The 12121-nt window shown below is 39.3% G+C and overlaps 1 protein-coding gene across 9 annotated transcripts in view; it reads left to right on the top strand.

Annotated features, from left to right (window-relative positions):
• Nucleotides 1-12121, top strand: part of PPHLN1 (periphilin 1) — a 156766-nt gene that overhangs the window by 67844 nt on the left and 76801 nt on the right. For all 9 annotated transcript variants that reach the window (XM_045073148.1, XM_004765554.3, XM_004765556.3 and 6 more), the window contains one exon: nt 367-446. In XM_045073148.1, coding sequence (XP_044929083.1) covers nt 367-446 — 80 coding nt within the window. The remainder of the gene's footprint in view (nt 1-366; nt 447-12121) is intronic.

Raw genomic sequence — 12121 nt, 5'->3', positions numbered from 1 at the left:
TAACTACTTTTGAAAATTTATTGTGATAAATCAAAAGTTAGCTTTTAGGAAGGAGGATGAAGCATTTATGATTTTAGTCTTTTCCCGTTCTTGAGGTCTCAGTGGTTCTGTGTTTGGTAACTGGCATTTATGTGGCCTAGATTGGCATATCCGATGTCCATTGGTTCTAGGTTACTTGGAATTTTTTTATGGTACCTTGCCTCTGAGAGACATAGGTAAATTTAGATACTAAAGGATTTAATTTAATGATGAAGACTTCAATACTAAAACAAGTGTATGACACCCTCCTCATTTATTTAATTGCAGAATCCCTCTAAACTGAAAACAAATGAGCTAGAAAATTACATTTTATATTTTCTTATATAGGTAAAGAGAGACCTGTTCAGTCTTTGAAAACATCAAGAGACACTTCACCCTCAAGTTCTTCAGCAGTTCCTTCATCAAAGGTTTGTTATGTCTTTAAAATCAATTTAAAGAGGAATTACGAAGTAAAGGAAATGCACTGTGAGGTATAGATAATGTTATTCTTCACTGTCAAACCAAATGAGGGTAACTTGCTTCATTTAAAAACTTAAATCATGGGGTGCCTGGGTGGCTCAGTCAGTAAAGCATCTGACTCTTGGTTTTGGCTTAGGTCATGATCTCATGGGTCAAGGGATCGAGCCCCAAATAGGGCTCTGTGCTCAGCAGGGAGTCTGCTTGAAGATTCTCTCCCTGCCCCTCCCCCAACTCATGCTCTTGTTCTCTCTCTCTTTCTCAAATAAATAAATCTGTAAAGAAAACAAAACTGTGGGTGGAGTCGAAGATGGTAGAAGAGTAGGAGACCTTAGTTTTGTCAGGTCCCAGGAATTCAGCTATATAGCTATCAAATCATTCTGAACTCTTGCAAGGTCAACCAGAGACCTAAGAAAAGAATAGCTACAACTCTATGAATAGAAAAGTGACCACTTTCTGCAAGGTAGGAGGTGCAGAGAAGTGACTCTGAGGTGACGTATGGGAAGATAAACCACCGGGGGGAGGAAGCTCCATAAGCTGGCATTGGAAAGTGATCGAATAGTGGACGTCAAAATCAAAACTTTTAGAAGTCTGCTCCAGTGAGAGATGTTCCTGCCTGAAAAACACTCAGGTGGTGAAGCAATTCAAAGTCCTAGGTAGGACAGTGTGGTTTCAGGATCCCCAGGGTTATAATAAGACTGAGGGTGACTGAGAGTGGCAGAGCCCCCGGGTGTCAGAGTGAGGAAGCTAGCTACAATCTGCCAACCCAGGAGTGGGCTTTCAGGTTGGAGTTGCCATAAACTCTGAACTGTGGCACAGTCAGGTGACTGCTCTCTGAGCAGGGGCCCAGCAAGTGGCAGAGCCGGCAAGAAACTCCTTCCTCCCCTGAGAGGAGTGGCTCAGGTGCACACTGCAGGAGTCTGCAGGGGTTGGAGACTTAAAACTGGGTTGCGTGCCTGAGAAACAGGGTTGCATGCCTGCTAGATCACAGTCTGGGTGAGTACGGAGTCCAGGGAGACAGGAGTGATTGATTGCTTTTCCTTGAAGGCTCACTGAGGAGTGGGGCCTTGAGCTTTTGGCTCCGGGGCTGGAGATTGGGGGGCTGCCATTTTCATTCTCACCCTCTAAAGCTACACATAAAGTATTCAGGGAACAAAAGCCAGTTTGAGCAATCCAGAACTACTTACTGAGTCTGCCCCCTGGCAAGAGTGGTTGCAGTTCTACTCCCGCCAAAGACACCTGAGAATCAGGGCAAAAGGCCCCATACCCAGAAGATCATTAGGAACATGCTGCTAAGACCAAATTTACTGAACTTGCAAAACTGCAAAACTCCAGCACTAGGGGAAAATAGTATATAGAATTAATGGTTTTTTCCCAATGGTTCCTTAGTCTTTTAATTTATATATTTTTTCCTCTTTCCTTTTTCAGTCAATTTCCTATTTATCAACTTTTTAAAAAATCTTTTTTTTTTAAAGATTTTATTTATTTATTTGACAGAGAAAGATCACAAGTAGGCAGAGAGGCAGGCAGAGAGAGAGAGAGGGAAGCAGGCTCTCCACTGAGCAGGGAGCCCAATGTGGGACTCGATCCTAGGACCCTGAGATCATGACTGAACTGAAGGCAGCAGCTTAACCCACTGAGCCACCCAGGTGCCTCTAAAAAAATCTTTTTTAATTTTCGTTTTTACAGTTACATTCTATCATTTTCTTTAATTTTATTTTTATATATACATAAGTTTTTTTTCTTTACAGTTTTGGGATGCAGTTTCTTCTAACAGACCAAAATACATGCAGAATCTAGTGTACTGCTCTGTTCTTTTCACTTGTCTGATCATATTCTCTCCTTCTCTCCTTCTTTTTCTTCTTCTTCTTCTTTTTTTTTTTTTGCTAAAATCTTCTTAGATTTTCATCTTTATAATAAAATTCTATCCTTTCAATTTATTTTATATAAGTTTTTCTTTACAATTTTGGTTTAGTGCATATTTGCACTTTTTTTTACACCTTGTTTTTACAACGTATTTATGTTTTTGCACTTTTTTTTTTTAAAGATTTTATTTATTTATTTGACAGAGAGAGATCACAAGTAGGCAGAGAGGCAGGCAGAGAGAGAGAGAGGAGGAAGCAGACTCCCTGCTGAGCAGAGAGCCCGATGCGGGACTCGATCCCAGGACCCTGAGATCATGACCTGAGCTGAAGGCAGCGGCTTAACCCACTGAGCCACCCAGGCTCCCTTGCACTTTTTTTTTTAACAACATATTTGTTGTACCTTCTTCTAACAAACAGACCACAATAACAACCTAGGATATAGTGTATTGCTCTGTTCTGTTCACCTATCTGTTTATATTCCTCCTTTTTTCTTTTTTTGTTGTCTTTTAATTTTAATTTGTACATTTACATTTTATTCTTTCATTATATTTAATTTTACTTTTGTATGTAGGTAAGTTTTTCTTCTGTTACAATTTTGAGATCTAGTCTGTCTTTTTCTTTCTTTCTTTCTTAAGCATTTATTTATTTGAGAGCGAGAGAGAGAGAGAGAGCACAGAGAAGAAGGAGAAGCAAGCTCTCTGCTCAGGGCTTGATTCCAAGACCCTGGGATTGCGACCTGAGCCAAAGGCAGCGGCTTAAACAACTGAGCCACCCAGGAGCCCCAAGGGATCTAGTTTTCTACGAAGCAAGCAAAAATACACACAGGATCCAGTATATTGCTCTGTTCTGTTCACCTGTCTGAATATCTCTCTCTTTCTCTCTTTCTTTTTTTTCCCCCCAGTTTTGGGTCTCTTCTGATTTGTTTAGTATATTTCTCTGGGGCTGTTACTGCCATTTCAGTATTTTGTTCTCTTGTTCATCTATTCTTCTCTGGCAAGAATGATAAGACCAAAAAACTCACTTCAAAAAAGAGAACAAGAGGCAGTATTGAAATTCCAGTGACCTAAACAGTGTGGATATAAGTAAGATGTCAGAACTAGAGTTCAGAATAATAACTATAAAAAGATACTAGCTGGGCTTGAGTGAGTAGAGCATAGAGAACACTAGAGACTCCCTTTCTAGAGAAATTAAAGACCTAAAATCTAATCAGGTTGCACTAAAAAAGCTTATTAATGAGATGCAATAAAAAGTGGAGGCTCTGACTGAAGAGAGAATTAGTGATATAGAAGACAAAATGATGGAGAATAAGGAAGCTGAGAAAAATCACTGAGATAAACAACTACTGGATCATGAGGGAAGAATTTGAGAGATAAGTGGTATCATAAAGCAAAATAATATTGGAATAATTGGGATCCCAGAAGAAGAGGAAAGAGAGAGACAGGGGCAGAAGGTATATTGGTACATATTATAGTGAAGAACTTTCCTAATCTGGGGAACGAAACAGGCATTCAAGTCCAGGAGGCACGGAGAACTCCCCTCAAAAATCAATAAAAATAGATTAACACACCAACATATAGTTGTGAAACTTGCATAGCTATGAGTCCAAGAGATAATCCTGAAAGCAGGTCAGGGCAAGACATCTGTAACCTACAAGGGTGGAAACATTACTCTGGCAGAAGACATATCCACATAGACTTGGCAGGCCAAAAAAGACTGGCATGATATATTCAGAGTGCTAAATGAGAAAACTAACCACCCAAGAGTACTTTATCCAGCTCGGACATCATTCAGAACAGAAGGAGAGATAAAAAGCTTCAGAGAAATAGAAGCTAAAAGAATTTCTGATCACTAAACCAGCCCTGAAGGAAATATTAAGAGATCCTTTAAGTGAAGACAGAGCTCAAAAATAACAGACCAGGAAGGAAAAGAGACAGTTTACAGAAACAGTGACTTTAATGGTAATACAATGGTACTAAATTCAAATCTTTCAATAGTTACTCTGAATGTAAGTGGGTTAATGCCCCTATCAAAAGACATAGGGTATGGAGATTAGATAGAAAAGCAAGACCCATTGATAATACTTTCTGAAGGAGACTCATTTTAGACCCCAAAATACCTCCAGATTGAATGTGAGGGGGTAGAAAACCACTTATCATGCTAATGGACATGAAAGCTAGGGTTGCTGTCCTTATATCAGACAAATTAGATTTTAAACCAAAGACTATAATAAGAGTTGAGGAAGGACACTGTATCATAATTAAAGGGTCTATCCAACAAGATCTAACAGTTTTAAGTATTTACGCTCCTAACGTGGGAGCAACCAGTTATATAAATCAGTTAGTAATAAAATTAAAGAAATACATCAACAATAATACAATAATAGTATGGGACTTAAACACCCCACTCACAGCAATAGACAGATCATCTAAGCAGAAGATCAACAAGGAAACAAAGACTTTGAATGACACACTGGACCAGATGGACTTCACAGATATTTTCAGAACATTCCATCCCAAAGCAGCGGAATGCGCATTCTTCTCGAGTGCACATGGATCATTCTCAATAGATCACATCTTGGGTCACAAACCAGGTCTCAGCTGGTACCAAAAGCTTGGGATCATTTCCTGCATATTTTTGGACCACAATGCTTTGAAACTTGAACTCAACCATAAGTGGAAATTTGGAAAGAAGTCAAATACATGGAGGCTAAAGAGCATCCTACTAAAGAATGAATGGGTCCACCAGGAAATTAAGGACTGAAATTCATGGAAACAAATGAAAATGAAAGCAAAATTATTCAAAACCTTTGGGATGGGGGCACCTGGGTGGCTCAGTGGGCTAAAGCCTCTGCCTTCAGCTCAGGTCATGATCCTGGGGTCCTGGGATCGAGCCCCACATTGGGCGCTCTGCTCAGCAGGGAGCCTGCTTCCCTCTCTCTCTGCCTACTTGTGATCTCTGTCTGTCAAATAAATAAATAAAATCTTTAAAAAAAAAAAAACAAAAAACCTTTGGGATGCAGCAAAAGCAGTCCTAAGAGGGAAGCATATACCAATACAAGCCTTTCTCAAGAAACAACATAGGGCTCAAATATAAACCTAACCTTACTCTTAAAGGAACTGGAGAAAGAACAGCAAATAAAGCCTAAACCCAGCAGGAGAAGAGAAATAATAAACTTCAGAGCAGAAATCAATGAAATAGAAACAAAAACAATAGTAGAACAGATCAATGAAACTAGGAGCTGGTTCTTTGAAAGAATTGAAAGATTGATAAACCCCTGGCCAGCCATTTCAAAAAGAAAAGAGAAAGGACCCAAATGAATATGAATGAAGGAGGAGAGATCGCAAGCAACACCAAGGAAACGCTGTTTTAAGAGCATATTGTGAGCAAGTTCATACCAGCAAATTAGGCAGTCTGGAAGAAATGGGTACATTCTTGGAGATATATAAACCATCAAAACAGAAACAGAAAGAAATAGAAGACAAAACCTGAAGAGACCCATAACTAGTAAGGAAATTGAGTCAGTAAACAGAAATCTCCCAACAAAAAAGAGTCCAGGGCCAGATGGCTTCCCAGGAGAATTCTACCAATCATTTAAAAAAGAATTAATACCTATTCTTTTGAAACAATTTATAAAAATAGAAATGGAAGGCAAACTTTCACACTCCTTCCATGAGGCAGGCCAGCATTACCTTGGTCCCAAAACCAGACCAAGACCCTACCCAAATACAGATCAATATCCCTGGTGAGCATGGATGTAAAAGTTCTCACGAAGACACTAGCCAGTAAGCTCCAGCAGTATATTAAAAGGATTATTTACAAGTTCCAGTTCCGGTGTGGGGAGTTTCATTCTTGGTGGTCGGTTGTTGCAGTTGGTGGGTATTAACTGAGCCAAGATGCTGTGGCAATTATCACATTGCCCACAGGACCATAAGTACTGCTTCACACAGGCAGTTTGAAAATAAAGTTCCAGAGAAACAAAAGCTGTTTCAGGAGGATAATGGAATTCCAGTGCATCTAAAGGGTGGAGTAGCTGATCCCCTCCTGTATAGAGCTACTATGATGCTTACAGTTGGTAGAACAGCATATGCCATATATTAGCTAGCTATGGCTTCATTTCCCAAGAAGCAAGATTGACTTCAGTTTATCATCTCAGCAGACAGTTGGGTCAGTTTCGTTCAGCTCTCTATGGATCAGTAACTATAAATAAATGAGTTATTTGGGGATCAGTATTTATTGACTCATACTAACTGCCACCAATAAAGCAGTCTTTACCATGAAAAAAAAAAGGATTATTCACTACACTAGGGGGGGGTTTCCCCTGGGCTACAAGGGTGGTTCAACATCTGCATATCAATCAGTGTGATACACTGCATAAATAAAAGAAAGGACAAGAACCATATGATCCTTTCAGTATATGCAGAAAAAGCATTTGACAAAGTACAGCTTCCTTCCTTTCTTTTTTAAAAAAAGATTTTATTAATTTATTTATTTGAGAGGTAGAAATCACAAGTAGGCAGAGAGGCAGGCGGGGGTGGGGGGATCAGGCTCCCCACTGAGCAGAGAACCCAATGCTGGAATCGATCCCAGGACCACAAGATCATGACCTGAGCCGAAGGCAGTGGCTTAACCCACTGAGCCACCCAGGTGCCCCAGCTTCCTTTCTTGATTAACAGTCTTCACAAGGTAGGGATATATATATAGTTATATAGTTACATAGTTAGTTACATAGTTATATAGGAATATATCATAAAAGCCATATACAAAAAGTCCACCGTGAGTATCATTCTTAATGGGGAAAAACTCAGAGTTTTTCCCCTAAGGTCAGAAACATGGCAGGGATGTCCCCTATTACCACTGCTGCTCAGCATAGTACTAGAAGTCGTAACCTCAGCAATCAGACACAAACAGAAATAAAAGACATCTGAATCAGCATAGAAGAAGTCAAACTTCCACTCTTTGCAGATGACTTGATACTATATATGGAAAACCCAAAAGACTCCACCAAAAACTTGCTAGAACTCATTTAGGAATTCAGCAAAGTGGCAAGCTATAAAATCAAAGCAAAGAAATCAGTTTCATTTCTATACACTAACAATGAGACAGAAGAAAGAGAAATTAAGGAGTCATTCCCATTTACAATTGTACCAAAAACTGTAAGGTACTTAAGAATAAACCTAACCACAGAGGCAAAGGATCTGTACTCAGAAAATTATGGAATACTCATCAAAGAAATTGAGGAAGACACAAAGAAATGGAAAAACCTTCCATGCTTATGGATTAGAAGAACAAATACTGTTCAAATGTTTTTGCTACGAGAGCGACTTATACATGCAGTACAATCCCTATCAAAATATCATCAGCTTTTTTCACAGAACTGGAACAAATAATCCTAAAATTTGTATGGAACCAGAAACGACCCCGATTAGCCAAAGAATATTGAAAAAGAAAACCAAAGCTGGTGGCATCACAATTCAAGACGTCAAGCTGTATTACACAGCTGTAATCATCAAGACATATGGTACTGGCATAAAAACAGACACATAGATCGATGGAACAGAATAGCCCAGAAATGGACCTTCAATTCTATGGTTAACTAATCTTTGACACAGCAGGGAAGAATATCCAATGGAAAAAAAATAGTCTCTTCAACAAATGGTGTTAGGAAAATTGGACAGCCACATGCATGAAAAATGAAACTGGACCATTTTCTTTTACCATACACAAAATAAACCCAAAATGGATGAAAGACCTAAATGTGATACAGGAATCCATCCAAATCCTAGAGGAGAACACAGGCAGCAATCTCTGTGACCTTAGATGCAGCAACTTCTTGCTAGATATGTCTCCAGAAGCAAGGGAAAGAAAAGCAAAAATGAACTATTGTTACTTCATCAAGATAAAAAGTTTTTGTATAGCAAAGGAAACAGTAGACAACACCAAAAGACAGCTGACAGAATGCAGAAGGATCTTTGCCAAGTGTCTTATCAGTTAAAGGGCTAGTATCCAAAATCTATAAAGAACTTCTCAAACTCAACACCCAAAGAACAAATAATTCAATCAGGAGATCGGCAGAAAACACAAACAGATATTTCTCCAAAGAAGACATACAAATGGCCAACAGTCACATGAAAAACTGCTCAACATCACTCATCATCAGGGAAATGCAAGTCAAAACCACAATGAGTAAGATGCCTAAGATACCTAAGAATCTCACCGCATACCAGTAAGGATGGCTAAAATTTAAAAAAAAAACAAACTTTATTTATTTGACAGATCACAAGTAGGCAGAGAGGCAGGCAGAAAGGGAGGGGGAAGCAGACGCCCCGCAGAGCAGAGCGCCTGATGTGGGGCTGGATCCCAGGACCCTGAGATCATGACCTGAGCTGAAGGCAGAGGCTTAACCCCCTGAGCCACCCAGGAACCCCCAGATGGCTAAAATGAACAAGTTAGGAAACTATAGGTGTTGGTGAGGATATGGAGAAAGGGGAACCCTCTTGGGAAACAGTATGGAGGTTCCTCAAAAAGTTGAAAATAAAGCTACCCTATGATGCAGCAGTCATATTACTAGGTATGTAACCCAGTGATACAAATGTATTAATCCAAAGGGGCACATGCCCCCCAATGTTTACAGCATCAATTTCCATAATAGCCAAACTATGGAAAGAGTCCGGATGTCCATCTACAGATTAAATGGATAAAGAAGATATGGTGTGTGTGTGTGTAAAATGAAATACTACTCAGAAATAAAAAAAATGAAATCTTGCCATTTGCAATGCCTTGGATGGAACTAGAAGGTATTATGATAAGCGAAATAATCAGAGAAAGACAATTATATGATCTCACTGATATGTGAAATTTAATAAACAAGGCAGAGAATCATAGGGGAAGAGAGAAAAAAATAAAACAATACGAAATCAGAGAGGGGGAAAAAACAAACTCTTAATCATAGGATGTAAACTGAGGGTTTCTGGAGGGACGGAGGGTGGGGGGATGGGAATATCAGTTGTTGGACATCAAGGAGGCCTTGTGATGTAATGAGCACTGGGTATTATATAAGACTGTTGAATCACTGACCTCTGCATCTGAAACTAATAGTACATTATATGTTAATTGATCTTAAAATACAAAAATGACCAAAAAAATAAAATAGTTATAAAAAGAAAAAAGTACCGTTGACCCTTGAACAACATAGGGGTTGTGAGTACTGACCTCCCGTGCAGACAAAAATTCATACATAAATTTTGGCTCCCCTTAACTACTTACAGCCTGCTGTCAACTGGAATCCTGACTGATTATATCAATTAACATATTTTGTATGCTATATATATTATACACTATATTCTTGCAGTAAAGTTAGTTAGGAAAAAAGAAAATGTTACAAAAATCACAATAGAGAGGCACCTGGGTGGTTAAGTAGATTACGCATGTGCTTTCAGCTTAGGTCATGTTCCCCGGGTTCCGAGATTGAGGCCCACATTCAGCACCCTCCTCAGAGGGGAGCCTGCTCCCTCTCCCTTTGCTGCTTTCCCGCTTGTGCTCTCCCTTTTCTCTCTCTCTCTCAAATAAATAAAATCTTAAAAGTCATAAGAGAAATTCATTTATAGTAATGAATGGTAAAAAATCCACATATAAGTGGACCTACAGAGTTCAAACCTGTGTTGTTCATGGGTCCATTGTAGAGATACAGGAAAATAAAATAATTTAAAAAACCCAAAACTTGAATCTTAAGTAACCACAACTGGAAAGTAGCTACCAGAAAAATGAACAGTTTTCTCATATTATTTTCTCCACAGGGCATGCTAAAATTAATATTTAACTTCAATCATTGCTCATTTTGACCATAACAAGTTGGGAATGAATAATCACATGGGGTATATTTGATAGACTGGGCTTTTATTTTAGGAGGGGTGTGTATAGTCAGAGACCTAATATTTATTGTATAACTACCTGATTCTAGTTACTATAGTAAATATTTTTTTCTCTTATTCATACAGAAATCCTCTAGTATAATTAGATATATATATCTCCATTTTATAGAAAATGTTCAGGGGTACTTGGGTGGCCCAGTGGTTTAGGCCTCTGCCTTTGGCTCAGGTCATGATCTCTGGGTCCTAGGATCGAGCCCTGCATCAGGCTCTCTGCTCAGCAGGGAGCCTACTTCCCCTCTCTCTCTGCCTGCCTCTCTGCCTACTTGTGATCTCTCTCTTTGTCAAATAAATAAATAAAATCTTTTTTTAAATTTAATTTTATTTTTTTCAGTGTTCCAGAATCATTGTTTATGCACCATACCCAGTGGTCCATGTAATACGTGCCCTCCATAATACCCACCAGCAGCTTCACCCAACCTCCCACTCCCTCCCCTCCAAAACCCTCAGTTTGTTTCTCAGAGTCCACAGTCTCTCATGGTTTGTCTCCCCCTCCGATTTCCCCTAACTCACTTTTCCCCATCTCCCAATGTCCTCCGTGTTACTCCTTATGCACCACAAGTAAGTGCGACCATATGATAATTGACTCTCTCTGCTTGACTTATTTCACTCACCGTAATCTCTTCCAGTCCCGTTTATGTTGATACAGAAGGTGGGTATTCATCCTTTCTGATGGAGGCATAATACTCCATTGTATAATGGACCATATCTTCTTTATCTATTCATCCATCGAAGGGCATCTTGGTTCTTTCCACGGTTTGGCAACTGTGGCTGCTATGAACATTGGGGTACAGGTGGCCCTTCTTTTCACTACATCTGTATCTTTGGGGTAAATACCCAAATACTGCAATCGCAGGGTCATAGGGTAGCTCTATTTTTAATTTTTTGAGGAATCTCCACACTGTTTTCCAAGGTGGCTGCACCAACTTGCATTCCCACCAACAGTGTAAGAAGGTTCCCCTTTCTCCACATTCTTTCCAACACCCGTTGTTTACTGTCTTATTAATTTTGGCCACTCTGACTGGTGTAAGGTGATATCTCAGTGTGGTTTTGATTTGAATCTCCCTGATAGCTAATGCTGATGAACATTTTTTCATGTGCCTGTTAGCCATTCATATATCTTCTTTGCAGAAGTGTCTATTCATATCATCTGCCATTTTTTGAACGTGATTATCTGTTTAGTGTGTGTTGAGTTTGAGGAGTTCCTTATAGATCTTGGATATCAGCCCTTTGTCTGTAGCGTGATTTGTGAATATCTTCTCCCATTCTGTGGGTTGCCTCTTTGTTTTGTTGACTGTTTCTTTTGCTGTGCAGAAGCTTTTGATCTTGATGAAGTCCCAAAAGTTCATTTTCATTTTTGTTTCCTTTGTCTTTGGAGATATACCTTGAAAGAAGTTGCTGTGGCTCATGTTGAAGAGGTTACTGCCTGTGTTCTCCTCTAGGATTGTGATAGATTCCTGCCTTATGTTGAGGTTTTTTATCCATTTCGAGTTTATCTTTGTGTATGGTGTAAAGGAATTGTTGAGTTTCATTCTTCTACACATAGCTGTTCACAATTTTACCAGCACCATTTCTTGAAGAGACTTTTTTCCACTTTATATTTTTTCCTGCTTTGTTGAAGATTATTTGACCATAGAGTTGAGGGTCCGTATCTGGGCTTTCTACTCTGTTCCACTGGCCTATGTGCCTGTTTTTGTGCCAGTACCATGCTGTCTTGGTGATCACAGCTTTGTAGTAAAGCTTGAAATCAGGCAACATGATGCCCCCAGTTTTTTTTCTTTTTTTTCTTTTTCAACATTTCCTTAGCAATTTGGGGTCTCTTCTGGTTCCATACAA

This window comes from Mustela putorius, unplaced genomic scaffold, assembly GCF_011764305.1.
Source record: "Mustela putorius furo isolate JIRA1106 unplaced genomic scaffold, ASM1176430v1.1 tig00537227_pilon_pilon_pilon, whole genome shotgun sequence".
NCBI lineage: Eukaryota > Metazoa > Chordata > Mammalia > Carnivora > Mustelidae > Mustela > Mustela putorius.
Note: the sequence above shows the minus strand (reverse complement) of the source record. Positions and strands in the feature narration are given on the sequence as shown.